This window comes from Protobothrops mucrosquamatus, unplaced genomic scaffold (genome assembly GCF_001527695.2).
Source record: "Protobothrops mucrosquamatus isolate PMUCROS unplaced genomic scaffold, P.Mucros_1.0 scaffold1344, whole genome shotgun sequence".
NCBI classification, from domain to species: Eukaryota; Metazoa; Chordata; class Lepidosauria; order Squamata; family Viperidae; genus Protobothrops; species Protobothrops mucrosquamatus.
The window spans coordinates 2,851-22,126 of NW_015387540.1; the positions used below are offsets into that span (position 1 = coordinate 2,851).

At 40.0% G+C, this 19,276-nt stretch overlaps 1 protein-coding gene across 1 annotated transcript; it reads right to left on the reverse strand.

Annotated features, from left to right (window-relative positions):
• Positions 1-231: 231 nt before the first annotated feature.
• SUN2 (Sad1 and UNC84 domain containing 2) lies at positions 232-18,701 on the reverse strand. The gene is made up of 12 exons (XM_015821546.1): positions 18,647-18,701; positions 13,451-13,622; positions 9,918-10,114; positions 8,731-8,868; positions 6,876-6,971; positions 6,287-6,380; positions 5,424-5,494; positions 3,814-3,935; positions 3,086-3,301; positions 2,401-2,444; positions 1,283-1,448; positions 232-714 (listed from the first exon to the last, which is right to left on the reverse strand). Exons 2-12 carry the CDS (start codon positions 13,582-13,584, stop codon positions 493-495), a joined length of 1,500 nt encoding a protein of 499 aa, XP_015677032.1. The 5' UTR covers positions 13,585-13,622; positions 18,647-18,701; the 3' UTR covers positions 232-492.
• Between the last annotated feature and the right edge of the window lie 575 nt (positions 18,702-19,276).

Below are 19,276 nucleotides of genomic sequence, written 5' to 3' on the forward strand. Positions count from 1 at the left end.
GGAGGAGTGTCAAGGTGATGATTTAAGAGCTGACCAGCTGATGCAATGATAGGAATGAGTCAGCAGGGTCTTTGGCTGTTGTCTCTTTAGGAGCCTGTGTAAAAAAGGGGAGGCTCTGCTAGTGTGTCTTTTTCTTTCTTTTCCCTTTCCTGCTGTATTTGCTGTTTGTTGGATTCTGCTCGTAGCACGTGTATGTATATTGTTCCTAGTGATACTTGTATAGCATTGTAGATATTGTAGATAAGCCACCATTTGTTACAAACCACTGTTGGCTGTGTCTGCTCCTGGGTTGTCGCACACGATAGGACTGTGCGTGCTCTGATATGGACACTAGCCATTCAGATACAAAACAGTGCAATAAATATACATGTAAATCACAGAGGTTTTACAATCTAGATTTGCACATATACAAGAATATCTTGTATAAACAACATCCCTTTATTCAGTAGATATTCAATGATGAATATCTTGGGCCCACTGGGAAAAACATCCTCATACCTCTTCAGTTACTCCTGTAATTCCTTCTTTGTGAAGGGTGACCCCAACATCCTGCACAGACAATTCTTGGTCCTTCAAGATCTTGGCAAGGATCTTGCGCTCCAATGTGCGTAGTTGCTCCTGTAATTCTTCATGCTGGACAAAAGGTTTTCCAGTTTTATCCTCTCTAGATCGGGACAGGAATTGGCTAAACCATGTCGGAAACTGAATTTCCATCTAAATCATTAAGAGAAGAACAGATTTGATGAACAGCTTATTCCTCCATCCCCACTCTTTGTATCATGTCTGGTTTTCTATCAAATGAGATAGCAAGTGTATTGTCCATTTCAGAAGAATCTCTGAATTATTGTGGTTTTTTTTTTAAAAAGAACAGATCCTCCTTAATCTGATACCTTCTGAAATATGTTTAGTCTCATCATCTGTAGGAAATGTCTTTGTTGACTGGGGATGTTGTCATGAATGGATTTTTTGATAATTTTTACAGTGATGGCTACTGTAACTCACTGCAGATTTAGTTAAAATGGTCTTAAAACCCAGGCACTCTAGAAAGTTTCCTAAATTTACCTGAGGAATTTCTTGCCTTTTCTGTAATACTGTTGAAGACCCGGCTGATCTATAAAATGTGGGCATGGCCTGTTCAGTTTATACTAACGGAGATGGAATGGCATCTTAAATTACCAGAGAGTACAGAGAAATGAGGCGGGCATAGAGGGGGCAGGACCACAAGTGGAAGAATCTTTGAAACAAATTGATTTAAAAGTGGGAAACATATTAGGAAACTCACATCTTCTCGCATTTCCTTGATCTGCCCTGGAAGAGATTTCACTTGTCTTGACAAGGCCTTCTGATCAGAACCCAAAGTCACAAGTTCTTTTTTCAGATTTGATAGATGTTCCTTCGACTTATCCATTTCCTTTCGCAAAGTATTCATTAGGCCTTCTTTTGTGGAGCTTTGAAAGAGGAAAAAACAGAACAAATGCTGAGGTGCTACTTATAATCCAATGCAAATAAAAGGTATTTATCCACTTTTTTCAGTTGTGTTTATCAAAAGCTAGTTTAAGAGTATCAACTTTTAAACCTCTTAATCCTCAAATTATCAACAGTTTTCCAAACTGTGCATTTAATCTGTAATAATAATATCCTACACAGTAAATGGAATCCTTGGACAATTGCATATCATAGCAAGACAGCTGTTTGAAATACCCAATTTCAGTTCTGTTAATGAATTTTATGTCAGCTGTCCTGGGTGCTCTTGTTTATTGAAACAGCAAAGCAAAAATGTTTTAAATAAATGCATATAAATGGTATCTAGCTTTTTGTGGATAGGCAATCTACATCTTCCATAGGCTGTTGAACCCCAACTCCCAGGAGCACTGCTTGGATGGTTAACAACCCTGTAATTCAGCAATGTACAGAGATGCATTATCTTAAGTACATAGATACAAAATATGAGCAATCCCCAATTTACTAAAATATTTGGCTATGAACATATTTCTTTTGCAAAGAATTGGAGGACATACTCCCTTTTAAAAAAGAATTCTAAATTTCCATGTACTATTTTATTGCATGTATATTCTTACAACACTGCTTAGTAAACATAGCACAGAAACAAAAGTACCCTGCACAGATGTGATAAAATGTTCCTGCTTACTGTGCCTTCTTGAAATGATCTGAGGAATGGTAACTGCACAGGCAGAAAAGTTAAGTCAGACCTCCGTTAAAATAATCATCTAATAATCATTATCCTAAAATAATGGTTTGTGTAGAAATGTACTGAATTTTATGAGTGCTAAAAATGCTTTTATAGAATATCAATTCCTGCAAGGTATAAGAACATCCATGACTACTTTGTTCCTTTTCACCAGAAATAGGAACATGATTTGCTCATGGTGCTCGAATTACCTTTCCCACTGAGCTGTCTTCTCAAGCATCCGGGTCTCCACCTGCTGTGGGAGAAACACCAGTCAGCACAGGTAAGATTTTGTATCAGTTATGAGTTTTCAAGACTCTTAGAAATCTTAGGCAGATGATTAAAAGCCAAAATGAAGTAAAACAAAAAACAGTAAAAAAAACAAGAAAGCGGGGGGGATGAGTGATTGATCTTTTAGCTAGTTTTGCACCAATTCATATTCCTAAATGACTTATAGGACAACTTCCTGATATGCACACTTTTTAGATACAGGTTATCAAAAATAGATTATTGTTGCATTTGAGAAGGAGCTAGCAAATGCTAGTTACCCACCCAGTAAGACTAGACTCTCTAGAGGTTTAGGCTAAACCAGGAATAGGCTAAACCTGAAGTTTTGGCGCCTCAGACTATGAGCCCCATCTCCATATTGCACAGACCCTAGAGCAGCCTCCTGGTTTAATGGTTGAACATTTGCACTATGGTAAGCTACCAAAAGTCTGTTTAAATTATGGTAGAGTAGAACTGCAATGTCTGATGAGCTTCTAGTTAGGGTTCCAATACATATTTTGAGATTGGAGCTTAACATTCTTTGAGAAATTAGTGGCTATGTTTCACAATAATTCAAGTTTTTACAGTGCACCTTCCCTTTAGACCTAACTGGCCTCCTTGTTCTCTGACCTGGAGATGAAGATCTATGTCTGAGTGAAGCTTCTCTCTCATGGCTGACTCTTGCTGAGTCATCATCTCATTCAAAAGCACCAGGGTATTCTCATGTGACAGAGTGGCACCTTCTGTGTTCTTTCTTTTTTGGAATTCTACTATAGAAGCTGCAGTTTCCAGGGTCTCAAAACGTCTTTCCAGAGCCTGGAGCTGAGACAAAATCTGTTGCTGGGCCTTTTAATCAAGAGAAAAAAAGAATAAAATGCTGTTCTCATCCATAGTTTAACAATCTCCAGATTTATACATATAATCTCACTGATTTATACATATTCTTGTTTGATATTGATATCATACTGCACATTGTTATTGCTTATTGAAGGTGCATTAAATAGTTAAAATTTGTGGGATATCCTTGTAGATCAAATCAATATTATAAATTGTAAATAGAAGGATTTGAAGTTCAGATTATATTCTTTGGCTAAGACCATGGCAAAAACAATATTCAAACTTGGGGTCTCCTAAGTTATTTTTTTTAACCATTACACATCACCTTTCAGTCTGAAAGAATATACCAAAATAACTAAGCTGGTTAAGTGTCTATGTTACAATTATGACTTAGATGGAGAAATCTTTCTGATTCCTCTTAAAACACTGTCCATCTTCAGCAAATGTGAGAATTTTGCAATAGTTGATATCTAACATGACTATTCTCTACAAACACTCCTCTAAATCCATATAATACACACCTCAGAAAATATAGCAGTCTCTCCCATTTCATGGTCCTTCTTTGTGCCAGAAGGAAATAATTTCACTGTTCCCCAAGGAAACATAGGAGGTTGGAGCCCAAAGGGATAAAAATACCAGGCACCTAAAATAATTAGAAAAAAACATCAAGTAAAAAAATGATAATTGCAGAGTATATTCCAGAAGATTCCAAACAGGTTGGATGAGGGCTGGCAGACTGTATTCAATGAAACTCAAGTTATTGATCTCATAATTGTATAGTTCAGTGTTACACTCTGTATTTTTCAAGTTCTTGTTTGTTCAAACATAAGCTGATTTTAGGACCATGCCTTCAGAAAGGTATAACACGGATATATTTCTAGAAGAGAATAATTAGAAAAAGATCAGATACTGAAATAACTAATCCTGTCACCAGCAACAACATAAAGCTCCTTTTACTATCATACTGCTGATATACCATACATGCTGGCTAGGGAATTCTGGGAGTTGAAGTCCCTGCAGGTTAAGAAACACTGCTATATGAATGTAATTCTTCAAAGCCATTTTTAAAATTATATTTATACTTTTCTGGTCTTCCAAGGAAAGTGATTCTAGACATTAGATGTAGCTCCTCAAGAGTTATTGTAGATATTATCTGATCAAATGGAGCTGTGACTGCAATTGGAAAGGAGATACAACATAGAAGGAAGTAGCCATAGTATAGCACTCCTAAAAAAGAGATACCTTCAATAGTGATAGCACCAACCACTCTGGGAGGAAAAGCAGAATTCAGTCCTTCTGAGTTCAGCTTCCAGTTGTATCTGGAAATACCAAAGCCCTATAATTCTTAAGAAATTGGCCCAGATTCCTTCCACAATATTTTCTCCGTTGGATCCTCAGACTCATTCCCACATGTCTCTCTCAAAGAAGACGCCAACAACTTTTTTTTAAAAAGGGCTAGTCTTTTAAAAGTCAGCTTTAATACTTGATAGAATGAAGATATTATCAGACCCCGATATTTGATTCGTATTGTTGCAGAATAGCATTAGTTACAACATTGTTAACCATGTTTCTGAAGCTAAGCCAAGAATCTCTACGCTTTTTATCTCCAAGACTGGCAAGGTTTTGAACTTACTCGATTCCAATCTGAACCAATAAAACAGTTGTATCTCATTCACTGCTTGAGTGGTACAATTTTTTTTTATAGAGCAAGCAATTTTTAAAAGAAAAAAATAGGAGTACGTTAGAAAAAAGCTGTTTCCCTTCCCACATTTTTCCTTCCTTCCTCAACAGTTGCATAATGTAAGGCAAAAGTCTGCAGAAAGAATCACATGATGAAACGTAAGATCTACAAGAATACTACTTTCAAGGTGATGTCATCTCATACTTTCTAAGACAGAGGTCCCCAACCTTTTGGGCACCAGGGACCGGTCCCATGGAGAAAGGTTTTTCTGCGGATCGGAGAGTGCGTGGTTTTGCATGCTGCCTGCATCCCATGGATAGGACTTTGCTTGTTTGTGCAGACCAGTTGCTGGCATGCCACGAACTGGTATCGGTCCACAGACCGATGGTTCGGGACTCCTGTTCTAAGAGGTACAGAAAAAGGACAGACAAAGGCAAACTTGAAACTCACCATAACCAACAGAGCTCAGGAGCAAAAGCAGAAGCATAAACAACAGTATCTTCTTCAACACTGGATAGCTCCTGGGCACCAAACAACAGGAGAGAGAGAACAAACTGTTAACACAAGGCAAAATCACGCATTATAAGCAGAGTAGTGCACCTCAGCTTGCCTATAAAAATAGAACATGTGAAGTGAACCACAATGAAGTGAGGTTTACACCCCAACTTCATATTATTGGCATGATGAAGTCATATCAAATATAAGTGCTGCAGTTAATACTGGAAAGTAATCAAAACAGATAGATCTGGTTCACATATTGTACAGTGTTGTTTACTTAACCATACATATAATATACTAAGTTGTAAGCCACAGATTATATCTGCTAAACCAATGTGCAATGCGTTTAAGTAACTATAGTCTGTTTGTGTTGTTTTGACTTAAAGTGTGTTGGGTAAACTCAGCTATGGTTTGTAAACTATCGCTACATGGAATATGATTCAGTATTATATTAATCCAGCCAATCATGGTTTAATTGAATGGTGAAAAATTATTTAGCAAAATGTTTTAGCCCAATCATCAACCACAGTAGAATTGAGCCACTTCAAACTTTTAAGTCCATCCCATAGCTCTTAAGCATCTGCTGTTGGTTTGCATATGATAAGCATCTAGTTGGTAAGACAGTTATTAAGTGAAACAGGGCTGTAACAGAAAAACACACACACATTCTAAAATGCTGGTGAATTTGGGGATACACCAAGCTTTGCACCTGCAGGAATTTCTTCTATTTCCCTCTTTTTCAGCTACTTTTCCAGTCCATCCAGGAATCAAAGTTAGCCACATTTCTTTATATTTCAAATTCTATTCCCACTAACCGTGTTAAAATGAAGACATCCAGGAGAGAGGCTGTGGTTGTTAGACGATACCACATGGTCCCAATCCACCAGTATAACAAGCCAAAGAACCGTCCTGCAAAAAACCCAGAACAGCTTTTAAAAGAGCAACAGCTCAGCTTTCTTTCCATCTCTTCTCTTCCTCTACAGCACAATTTCTCAGAAGCCATACTTGCACATTCAATAGCAGAAAAGGTGATTTTAAAAAAACCACAAGATATTAATTACACATACTGTATATGCCCCTTGACTCCCAATGACTCTGGACAGTTTATAAATTATTCAAAACATTAAATAAAAATTTTCCAAGTTGAACTGCATTCTTGGACAAATTAATTTCAAAGAATGAATCTGAAGGATTAGAATTTTTACAGGTACTTGATTCTAAGCCTCTGGTTATCTCTATATCCCCTCCAAATGAACATTTTCAGCATTATTTTGAAGAAGTCCATATCAGATAACTTAGTACTGAAAATGCAATACAGAGACATAAACTCTGTTATATAGCTTCCTTTGTTAACTTGTGTAATAACTACTGTAATCAAATTTCTAACAACTCTTTTCCGTTTACCTGGGGCTGTAAGCACCAGCCAAAGAATGGAGCCTACTTTGGAAAAGACACTCTTGAACCCCAAACTGGATGTATTCTGGTCCATGGAAGAACCACCTGCATGAAGCAGAAGATAGTCAGCTAACAAGTCATCATTTTTTCCCCTTTCTCTGAACACTTCCACACATCTGTTTGCCCCAGTATGATAATGGCCCACGAACCATTTCTAGGGATATGTCTATATCTTACAACTTCTGTTTCAACATCCACCTTACGTTAAGCCTAACAACAAGTTAAGGTGCTCTTAAAGTAGTGATTTCCCCCACAATTCACCTCAAGGCATTGCATGCAGTTAATAGAGGGCACAGCTGATGCATATTCCATGGTCTGTGGCAAGAACGAAGGTGAATATACGTGGCCCAGGATAATGTTGCAGGATCCGATCTGGATCAGTCACTAGGAGCAGAGATTTAGCCTTCCGAGCTTTCAAACTCATGCTGGAATCCATCCTCAGGGAACTTCTCCCTAGCAGAGTGTGTGCTTTGGGCTATTCTGTGTGTGGTGTAAATATAAATATATATATGCACCATATAAGTACCACACACAGAGTAGCCCAAAGCACACACTCTGCTAGTTCCCTGAGGATGGATTCCAGCACAAGTCCGAAAGCTAAACTCTGGTCCTGATGACTGACCCAGATTGGATCCTGTGGTAAGAATCTTATATCTTCAGTTGCTTCTAGCAGTTTCCTGTGGGGCCACACCCCTTTTCTTTGGCCCTGATTTCTTTGCTCATACTGAAGTCCTGAAGTCTGCAGTGTTAAATTTCATTGGACAGTTGACCACTCATCACACTGCCACACGCACATATTTTGACTACCCAAAGTTTCTGGAGGCTTAAATAAAAATGAAACTGCATAATTTAGTATTAGAGGGCTTCATGTGATCTTTCTTTCTTTCTTTCTTTCTTTCTTTCTTTCTTTCTTTCTTTCTTTCTTCCTTCCTTCCTTCCTTCTTTCCTTTCTTCCTTCCCCTCCCCTCCCCTCCCCTCCCTTCCCTTCCCTTCCGGTCTGCTGTGTGCACATTAATCTCCAGAATCAAACATAAAGTGTTGCATTTGGCACATCAGCTTTGGATTAGTAAGTCAGTGAGTTGACTGGTCTACCTGCTGTGATGCCACACCTCAAAACCAAGTGTGTAATGGAACATTGGTTTTTGTAAGTAAAAGTCACATACACGAGATGGGCAACTATATAAATTCAATCAATCAATCACAGCAGCAACAGAGCATTCCTACTGCCTATTAAGAAACCAAATAAGGGAACAGAAATGCAGTGGAGAGGTACTATTGAAACAATCAGTCATGCCACACTTCAAGGTTCACAGGGAGGATTAACTCTGTACTGTTTTGGAGGCTGAGTTAGTCTGACATATGAAAGCAGGTTGTAGCCATGGTTGTTAATCTTTCCCCTGTATAAATTAAACTTATTCTTTGCCAACTGTATGGAGATGGTAAGTATTGACTACTGTCTCTGGATTACCAGTCTGCAGGTCAGTTTTACAACAGTTGTTTTTTAAAAAACAAACTAAAAATGAATATATAACTTCCTTATTTTTTTTTTAAAAAAACTATCAGACAAGCAATTTCCTGAGTGATGAATGGAGTAACAAGGACCTGCGGTGGAACCAAAAATCAGGTTTTAAGTATGCACAGCTTTCAGGCAAACTTCAATACGGGCAGTTCAAGGAGTTCCTCAGGCCTTTTGTTAGCTGATGGCTACCATTTTTAGCTGTAAATGATGTTAACGAATTCTATCCCCAAATTTTTCCTCCAGGAGTCCCGTCTGATTGCTTAGGCAAATAGCATTTCCTGATACCTGCATAGTCATCCTCAGAGGAATAACCAGATGAAGAACCATAGATGTCGTATGTCTTCCTATCTCCTAATCCATTGATTTTCTTACTGGACTCGATGCCTCCCGTACCTCTTCTCCTTCTCAATGAAAGATCCTCACCTGACATTACAAAATTTATTTTAAAAATAAACTCATTTTTTTATACATTTCCCAGCAAAAGCTTGTATGAAACTAGATACCATCGACCTTAGACAAGCTCAAATGAAGCATATCATTTAGTGAAAATTGCAGGAGAGTTTAAGATTAATGCCCTTGTGCCTTGAGTATATTTTTGGAATTCTACCCTCCCCTCCATGTCAATGTTTAATAACTGTTGTTAATGATACAGGTGATGGATTATATCATCTTCAAGAGCTACAATATTTTATATTAATTGGGTGGATATTTGAGAATTTCCACCAATCAGCATCCCCTGAACAGTCTTTCTTTTGCTGGATTTTCAGCACATGTCCCAACCCAATTCTCCCTCAGTTGGCTTTAATACTGTCTGGCATTCAAAATCCCACTGATTAATCCAGAGAAAACCATACAGGGCCTTTCAGGTATTGCTGTACTTCAACTTTCATCAGCCAGAACTAGTATTCCCACATGATTTGGCTGATATCCAATTGGAAAAAAATGATACAATGTCAGAAGTATATTGCCAGCATACAAGAAATAAATAATGAATGAACTCTCTCAAATCTCCTGGATAAATAGTGTAAATCACAACAAAGGACCCTGAGAGATCTCAAAGGCCAACAGATTTACTCCAAATGTTGTCTTCCAAGAGCATCAAATTGGAAATAGTTGGTCCAAGTCCCATGTAGGCCAGATGATGCAGAAGAATATTCTGACTTGGATATGAATTATGCCAACTACAGACCAGAGTTAATTGAAAGATTGGACAACAGGTGAAAAACAGTTGTACAACAGATTTGTACAATGACTAGAGTCAATAAGAATGAAAAGCTTATGTGGTCCTACAGATGTTGCAGATGCCAATTCTCATCAGCCCCAACTGGAATTGCTAGTCTAATTCAAAAACATCTGAAGGGCTTTGAGTTCCCAATTTGTTGCTTTGCAACTTATATTAATTTCTCCCAAGTAAGTATCCTACATATATTTTAGGACATGCAAGCTACAGAACATTTCAGAGAAATACTTACTCCAATAAGAACTGCTTTCCAATGGCTCATCAAAGGCCGCACTAGTTTTAAGAGAAAATCCTTTGTCATCAGTCAGATAAGACTCACTAATTACAGACTCACTGTAGTAGGAGGTAGTGTGGGGAGTAGAACTGATCCCTAGGCTAGGTGCAGGAGAGATACGTTTCACGCTGCTTGGTTTCCTTCTCAGAGTTCGGCTGCAGGAAAAGAAACCAGAAACGGCATATTGATAAGATAGTACATGTTAGATGAAGAATGGGCAAATGCATATGCATTTGTACACATGCATAAGTGCTCCTATTTAGAAATAGCACTAATAAACTCCTACCACTTAATAGAATCCACACCCCTAAGAGTAGAATTGAATGGGAAGGAGATAAGAAGAAAGAAAAGCCATCTTCTCCTAAGATATTTTAAGTTGGAACTTGATCACTCTAAACAAGTGGAGAAAATATCTTGTGGTACAAGGCTCAAATATAATTTGGATTTCTGGAAATTGCCATCCCATTGCATGTGGATGAGGCTGGATTGGAAAAGGTTACAGTGATGTAACAACTACATCTTTCTTTACCTAATGAGTTCTAACATAATTTCCTTTTAGCCTGCTTTGTATTTTGCCTTGTTTAATTCCAGGGTTGTAGTACTCTCTGTCAGTTCACCCAAACTACATATTGGGGGTGGGTGGGTTTCCACATAGCCACATGCAACTTCATTTATGGAACAGAACAACTGTAATAGGTTGGGCAAGTGAGGCCATTTCCTGTCCATGAACACTTTACAGCAAATTTCCCAACTGGGTCCCTTCAAATATGCTGAGACCAAAATTCCCAACAAGAAGATCCCAGTTTAGGAAACACTGCTCTATATTATAGCTAGGAGCTCAAGAAATAGCCAGTGAGGTGTTCATGCTTTTATAATGATTTGAACTGTGGTAATATGTGTCTGCCAGTGATTAATTTATAACACTATTCACTCGACTGGGGGCAGAACACAAGGATATAAGCTGTTGTGCCCCCTTATTTTTGGCCGTGAATGCAGGGTTGCCTGTTAGGATCGCAACCAAAGCCTTGGTTCAAGTCATACACCAAAAATACTACACAATATTTCTTTCTAGGAATGCATCTTTAATGATTTCACATTCCATAAACAGTAGTATACTGGGTTCCCTTTTGTGGTTATCTTGTTTCCTTATTAATTGTAAAGCCATTATTTTGTATTCGGAGTTTTCTGCTATGTAGCTGCATACGCAGTATTTGAGCAACATTCTACATAAGATTTATATAATGTTGTAGCTCCTGCTCTTTGCAAGAGACCAATGACTCATTGTAACCTGCTAGCTTTGGAATTAATAAAACAATCATTTGGATGCTCTCCAAACATTGGCATTTTTGGGGTGAATTTTCTACCACACTCCAAGGAGAGAATAAAATAACACAAGCAGCTTTTTCTGTGTATAACATTTTTCTTTAAAGTTCATGGGTATGGAGGAAGTGGGAGTAATACAGACAGGTGGTAACATCCTTTTCATCCACCCACACTTCTTTAACCAAGCGGAGACAATGTACCAACAGAGAGAATACTCAGTCTACTCTTTTTCCTGCCTGCTTATTCTGCAGCAACTATTGATTTCCAATGTGGTTAGCAGCTGTTTATGAGGAAGCAAGAAACAGAGCTGAAAAGGTTAAGTACAACTCTGGCAAATCAGATCAAAGGGAAATCTTGCCATTAGTGGTAAACAGAAGCCTGAAAGAAGGCTGTGGGGGCAATGCTCTCTTGGTTGATTGTTCAAAAGTCAGATACGATTTGCTCCAGAGATAGCAATATTTTTCCTCCTACAAATTAGTTTTTAAAAGTGAATATTTTTCCACCTATAAGTACTGCAGCAGTGTGCAGGCAGTGATGTTACTAGGCTGGACAAAGTCAAAATCTTTGATCCCTCTTCTCATTTTTTTAGGGGAGAGTGCTGTATTATTTTTAATGATGCACTAGGTTTCCTAGAGTCCTTTTTTAAGGTCACTCTACGCGAGACCTCTCTCCCAAAAATTGCAGCTCAGAATTTTTTCAGGGCTATTCTGAACATTAGTGGGGCTGCAAAAATGGGTTTTGAAGGGTGACAAGAGGTTCACAGGCTGCTTATTTTCCAGTTTCTCCTAAGAAGCAATTACAATTCCCAACTGATGGAGGGGTGGGAAGGATTGAGCCTCTCCCCCCCCCATGTTTCATTATGGCTACTTGTAAGAAAAGCAAGTATTTGTGCATTTTTGTACTAAAACTAGCCCTATGAGACCAAATTTGGCTTCTCCCCATGGCACCAACTCTCTTCTGTGCCTCTATCTACAGCTCTATTTATACAACCAAACATTTATTTATGGTTTTCTTTTGTCATTAGTTGTTCCCAGCAAGAAAATTCTAGACTATGACAAAGAAATTGCCTGCACTCTCTACAAATAATGTAACATTTTCATGAGAAAATATTTTTCTCCATTTACAATTCCCATTGCTATTTCAAATAGGACATAGTGGCATGAACAAGGGGCCATAATGTATAATAATCAATTCTTGTGGTATCAGCAATGATGATTAATTTAAGTCCCCTGCTGTAACATTTACAATGTTTATATATTTCTTTTTCCTTTCTCTTTTTAAAGAATCAAAGTATCTAATGGGAATGGGAGCTTTCCAGCTGCTCTAATGCAGCCTTCTCTATTCTGATGACTACAGGAGTGCTGGCTACAACTCCCACAATTCCAGGCAGACCAACTACAGATTGAATTAAATGGAAATTAAGGAATGGTATACCATCCAACCAGATTGGAGAAAACTGATTTAAAAAAGAAACTTGCAGATTAAAGTCAATTACATACTGGCAATTTGTTGTACTATGACTACTGTACTGAAATGGGTTACGAAGTGCCAGACGTAAAAAAAAAAAAAATCTTGAAAAGTCTTAAAACACCCATTATTTGTAAATATAAAAGGGACAAAGCAAATTGAGAAGCTACTTGGTGCAATCTTTAATGATGCACTTTGTTCTAGTTAGAGCCAGATTCGTCCTTGCTGCTACTTCACAATCCGATCATAACAGCTACAATTAACACAAGATAAATCTTCAGTACTGTACAGGAAAATCTCTTTATAAAGAGTGAGACAGAATTGTATAAATACAAAAATCAAAGCCTATTAAAATTAAATTTGTGAATTCAATCTGAGCTTAATTGAGTTCTATATTAATACTGAGACAACTATGAATATACTACAGTGCAAAATAGCTCTTCCTATTTCCACTTCATGCCACAGACCCTTCTCTATTCTATTGAATTTTAAATATTTTGAATTATAGTACTAATAATTATGGGAATTGTATCTGACATTGATAATGGATAACAAGTTGGAGATAATTGGGGTAAACAATCATATTCAAATTATGTAAAGCAACAATAATGAATTAATTTATCACTCAAAAGATGAAGAAATCCTGTAACTGATACACAGCATAGATGAGGGAATCTCCCTCTTCCTTCATTCTGACTTACCTGTTTGAATTCTCTATAAAGAGAGGCTGAGGTCCACTTAACAGAGAACTTCCTCCACTGATCCTATTGTTGCCATTATCCTCACTTTGATAATTGCGGTAAGTCCCACTAATGCGTTGGCTTCGTCGAGACATGACCAAAAAAGAGCTGCCACCACCCTTGTGTCAAGATTCTTAGAGGAAGCAACACAAAGAAGAAAACATCAGGACTTACATTAGATATAAGTATTCTGAAGATGGTTTATGATTGAACAGTTTTACTGAGTCCAGAAGAAAAGTTTACAAAGGCTAGCATTCTTTCTCCTATTGGTCAAGCCAATTTCTCTATAAAGGCTACCTAAATGAACTAGGAACTGGAATCTTGTTATTGCTCATGTTCCACTTTTCTGATCTGGACTTCTGAATCCTTAGCAAAACTCAGTTCCAAGAATCCCAGTAACCTGTTTCAAAGTGTACCATTATTCTAATGTATATTGCTCTTAGGTAGGGAAGTTCCCTTTATTTGAAGTAACTAATCTATATATTACTAAAACTCTTGACATTTAACTAGGCAAATTGGTGAGTCATAAGGCAACATTTTTTGAGCCAACTTACCTCAAATAGGCTAACTTACAGAAAGTGTCCAATATCTGCGACCTATGTGTTTTGAGGGAATGAAATTTGGGGAAATTGTGGCTGCTTCAGTGCTACTGGCTGCTACTGAGCTGCAACTGTGGTCACATGACTTTCATTTTCAACATCATGTGACAGTTTCCCAGCCAGTCTTGCAATTCCTCACTCCCCCACCCAGCAGCAGACACTTATCTGTGGAAAGGAAGGGCTCCATATACCCTTCCTAGCACATGCTACCGTCCTGCAGGCTCAACCTGTGCCATCCCCCTGCGTGTCTTCTTCAACCTGCATCACCCGCTGTGTGTTCCGAGATCCATGCAGCACCTCTTGGGCACCCCCATAGCCCACACACCTTCCCAACCCTAACCCTAACCCTTTTGTCGTCTCCAGGCACCCCCCAGGCAACCTTCGCAACCCATGCCATAGCCCCACACACTATGCCTGATTGCTGAGGCACCTCTCACACATGGTTATCCCCTTACATGCTTCATGACACATGCACACGCTCAAACACTGCACCCTTCTTGATTCACGGGGCATTTCTTACACACTCCCATGACCCCAATGCACAATTGCATAGGTACCTTTCCCAATCTACCCTATCCACCCATGCACCCTTGCTGACCAGCGTGGCATCTCTGGTGCACACCCACATAAGTTCCTAATCTGCATGACACCTCTCACACACTTTCATATATAATTCCTTACCTGCAGCCCCTCACCCTCCCACACACCCTCACTCATTCCTACACCTTGCAACAGCCACTTACTAGCCTGCTGGACTTGCAACTTCCTGTTGGTTTTCCCATTGACTTTCTCTCTGTAAGCCTCTTGCAAGCAAAATAAATGGGGGACCTGGCAAAAATCCTTGGGAGGGAAAGGAGGGAGGGAGGGAGGGAGGGAGGGAGGAAGTTTTCTGATGCTCTCTGACAACTTCCCACAAGGAGATTCACTAGGAAAGCCAGCAGGAAATCAGAAATTGCTCCCATTCCCACTGCTTTTTTGCTCACCTCTAGTCATTCGGTTTCTCTGTTTAGGTAAGAAAATATCTCTGAAACAATGACACAGCAGGGCATGGATTGTCTAGTAGCTACTAAGTCTGTGAAGAGCCATTTTGGTGTCATGGTTAAGGTATCAGACTAGAAACTGGGAGACCATAAGTTCTAGACTTGCCTTAGGCAAGAAGCTAGCTGAGCAACTTTGGACCAGTTACTGACTCTCAGCCCTAAGGAGCAAGTAATGATACACCATTACCGAAATCTTGCCCAGAAAAGTGTAGGGACTAGTCCAGACAGTCACCAAGAGTCAATACTGACTTGAAGGAAAAATAACCCATACAACTTCAGACTATGCAAATAATTTGAAAGACATGATTTAAAAAATGTGATAGAGCCAATGAAGTAACTTTTTTTGAAATACCAAGGCAAGCACATCTTTGCAAGACCTGAGTGACTACTTCAAATATTGTCTCAGTGCCTTCCTTTTTGGTAAATAAACAATAGTAACAACAGAAACAAAAATAATGGCAAACTACTTCAGTACAATCACCAAGAAACTAGCATAACAAACCAATATTTGTCTACATTTATCAGGATCTAAGCTTGATTGGAGGATTTATTTTTCTTCATTTCTTTTTTCTGTCAGAAGGCATTGGGGACTAATACCCAATGCTCTTGCACTGAGTTACATTGCAGGGTCACCTTGCAACTGCCACTGGCATGTGAGCTCAATTTCTAGCCTGCTGACAGATTCATGAGATACTCCCATCAGAGCATCATGAACAAAATGCATCTTGGCTGGAAACAGTAGAGCTTTTGGGCAAGGCAGAATACAGTACATATCCCAGCCAAGACACGGCTGGTCTGGAACGGAGTCAAGTACCACCCCCAGCAGCAAAAGCAACAACTCTATTTATACAGCATCAGCCACTCTGCAGATTTGCCTGCTGATGGGAAAAAACCCAAATAGCAGAAGGTCTGACCTTGTGCCTATCTTTCACTTCTTAGCTCCTTATACAGTTAAAAAACCTCCCTCCCTGCTCATTGCCATAGGCAAATGAAGTCAGAAGTTTGTTCGCTAGCAATTGTTTATCAACATTTACATCATTAATACTCTAATTATATTTCTATCATGCCTCAGCCTGCATTTCTACTCTTACAACACAACTGTTCTCCTGGGAAATGTTTCCAATGTTCAGCAAGTCATATGACATGCATGTACAGGAGGGTTTCCCTTGCTTAATCATAAGCCATGCTGCTGCCATTCTCCACATCCCCTCCTGTTCTTCATTATTCTCAGCACTCTACCTGGATTGCAAAAGTCCACACTAATTCTCAACCTTGGCATCTTGGAGATGTGTGGATTTCAATTAGGAAATTCTGGGAGTTAAAGTCCACACATCTTCAAGTTGCTACGGCTGAGAAACATTGCTTTGGACCATCACTATATCAAGACTCTTGAGTTATTCTTCTCTGCTGCACTAGTGGTGGTCAGGATTTTGTAGCCCAAATGTAGTAGCTAATTGTTAGTAGCTAGTAGCTATAATTATAGCTATAATTGTTGTTATAGCACATAATCCTTCTCATAATTTTAACCCCCCCCCCAAATATGTAGGCAGCAAAGAACAAAATCAAAGAAAAATTGTACCAAATTCCCAAGAGTAAAAGAAAGTACTAATGCCTCTTTTCATCTCAATTAAGATGCACACTTATCCCTAGGCAACTCAACTGCAATCAAATATGTTACCCCAGGAGACAAATTGACCTCCTTTCCTTCACATCTTTCAGATCTGTTCTTCTCCCCCTCTCCCCTTAACTTTTATGCTTCAACCTCTGAGAAAGAAAACTACTGAGGGCCTATGGAGCAAAAACTGCTCTACTGTTTTCAACAGTAAAGTCAATTTGCTAAAATAGAACATTTTAAAGAAGACAAATTTGAGAGAAAGTGTAGTATAGTGTTCAGAAATTCAGACTGCATTTGGATTCTGTCTTGTATTCACAGGGTGGTGTCAAGCTGCTCCCACTTTCAATTTTGAACCCACCCACCCCCATATAGGAATAATAGTCCTCATCTGTTTTAGCACTTGAGCAATGCCATGTGCATTTTTTGGTCTAAAAAGAAAACAGGTTATGTGGTTTGGGAATGCAGAGTTAAAATTGCAAAAATCAGCATATCAGAAAAATATGAATATTTTTCACTGAGACTACATCATAGGGTTCTTTTGAGAGGTGAAAATCAGTGGGGTAAAAGTGATATGCAATATGTCACCACTAATCTCCTGGGAGTTTCATAACACTAAATAGAATAAATATCCCACATTTTCTTTCACTGGCTTAAACAGTACACAGGATTATTTCCCTGCATTTCCCTAAAAACAAAGTAATTCTTTCCCTCACAACAAGAATCCGGCAAAATAGGTTAGACTAGTGACTGAGTTGTAAATGAGCCAAGATCATTTAAGAGGAATTTGAATCTAGGTCTCTTTCGGGTAGAATTTCCAAATTAGGAGGCAAGTGTTTTCCTCCCACCAGCAAATTCTCCCTCCTTCTCTTTATAAACATGTCTAGAACTATTCATTTAACCCCATTCCTCGCTACTTCATAACTATAATTTTAACCACTTCTCAATTTACAAATATGAAGAAAGGCCAAGAGGAATGAAGGAAAAGAATGGTTAAGGCAGCAGCAAAACTGTCAAGCACTTTCCGTTGTTTCAGTTACAAATCAAACGTTCTGCCTCTCCTCGATCCACACGGCGGCCTGTCACTTTTCCACTGCAAGCACGTTCGTTGCACAACTTGCAAAATCCACGCAGGGAAACTTGCATAGGATCGGGGCGTATTTGTTTCGCTCGCGGTCTTCCCCCCACCCCTTCCTTTCCCGGTCCCTCCTCTTGATCTCCCATGAAAACTTCCAAGCTGCAGCTCGCCCCGCTTTTTAAGAAGAGCAACAAACGCAGCAACCAACCGCTTGCCGGAAGGAAGCGAAACCAGCGGAGCCTCGCTTTTGAAAAATAAAATAAGCAACCGCATTGCCAGAAAGGTAGAAATGCAGCCGCGATCTTCGAAGACGCCACAAGAAAAATGAGCGGTGGGGAAGACGGACCGCAACAAAACGTGGGACGAGCTCCATCATTCCCAGCCAATATCTCCCTGGACAAGCTCCATCATTCCCAGCCAATATCTCCCTCCCAAGCTCCATCATTCCCAGCCAATATCTCCCTGGGAGCCAATATCTCCCTCCCAAGCTCCATCATTCCCAGCCAATATCTCCCTGGGAGCCAATATCTCCCTCCCAAGCTCCATCATTCCCAGCCAATATCTCCCTCCCAAGCTCCATCATTCCCAGCCAATATCTCCCTCCCTTGTAATCCCTACCAACAATCTGGAAGGGGACGGGGCTGGAAATGGCTCGCCGCCTAGTATGTTTTGCAAACGCGAAAGAGCTCGGACCCCGCCAAGAGCGACGGAGGGTTGGGGGAAGTACCTACAGGGGTTCCCGTGCAGACAGAGGGGCAAAAAGCCAAGGAAGACCCACTCTCGCCAATGCTCTTTTGCCTTTTCCCTTCTTTAAGCGCGCGAAGTTACCTTTTACAACGGCTGCAGAAGAGAGAGACGCAAAAAAAGAACTCCAAACAAAAAGCACGAGCAACCCCCCCCCCCCAGCAGGCGAAGCTGGCGGGCTTTTTAAGGGATTTGATTAATCCCTGGAAATCGCCGTTGCCAACTCGGTCCGCTCGAAGCCTCGGCGAGCGCCCGCGCGCCAACAATAGAGCCTGCCGGGGCTCTCGCCCTCTTCTCCGGTGCCTGCGTGCGCCTGTCAAACCTCACAAGCATGAGCTTATTGGCAGGAGCCGCACCTGACCCGGGTTGTCAGTCATCTGCGACGCCCTGGGCCTATTGGTTGGTTTGAACAAGAAGCGCTCTCGGTTGGTCGCCTTTCCTTTTCCCCCCGCCCTTCCAGTCCGTTTTGTGGATTCGGTTGCCGGATTGCGCAAGAAGAAAAAGCTCCGGGGCGGTATAAACTGCAGCAGGGCTGGCTCCGCCCCCCGGTTAGGCGTGGCATAGAATAGGAAGAAAGGCCGGAAGGCGGGGCGCTCGTTCCCACTTTGGGAGGAGTTGCTCGGCCTGCGGGTGCGGTGCGTGTTGGGTGCACATGAAGAGGGTTAGTTTCAAGCATTGCTGGAACGTGCTGAGACAATCGTGTGTGTGAGTGAG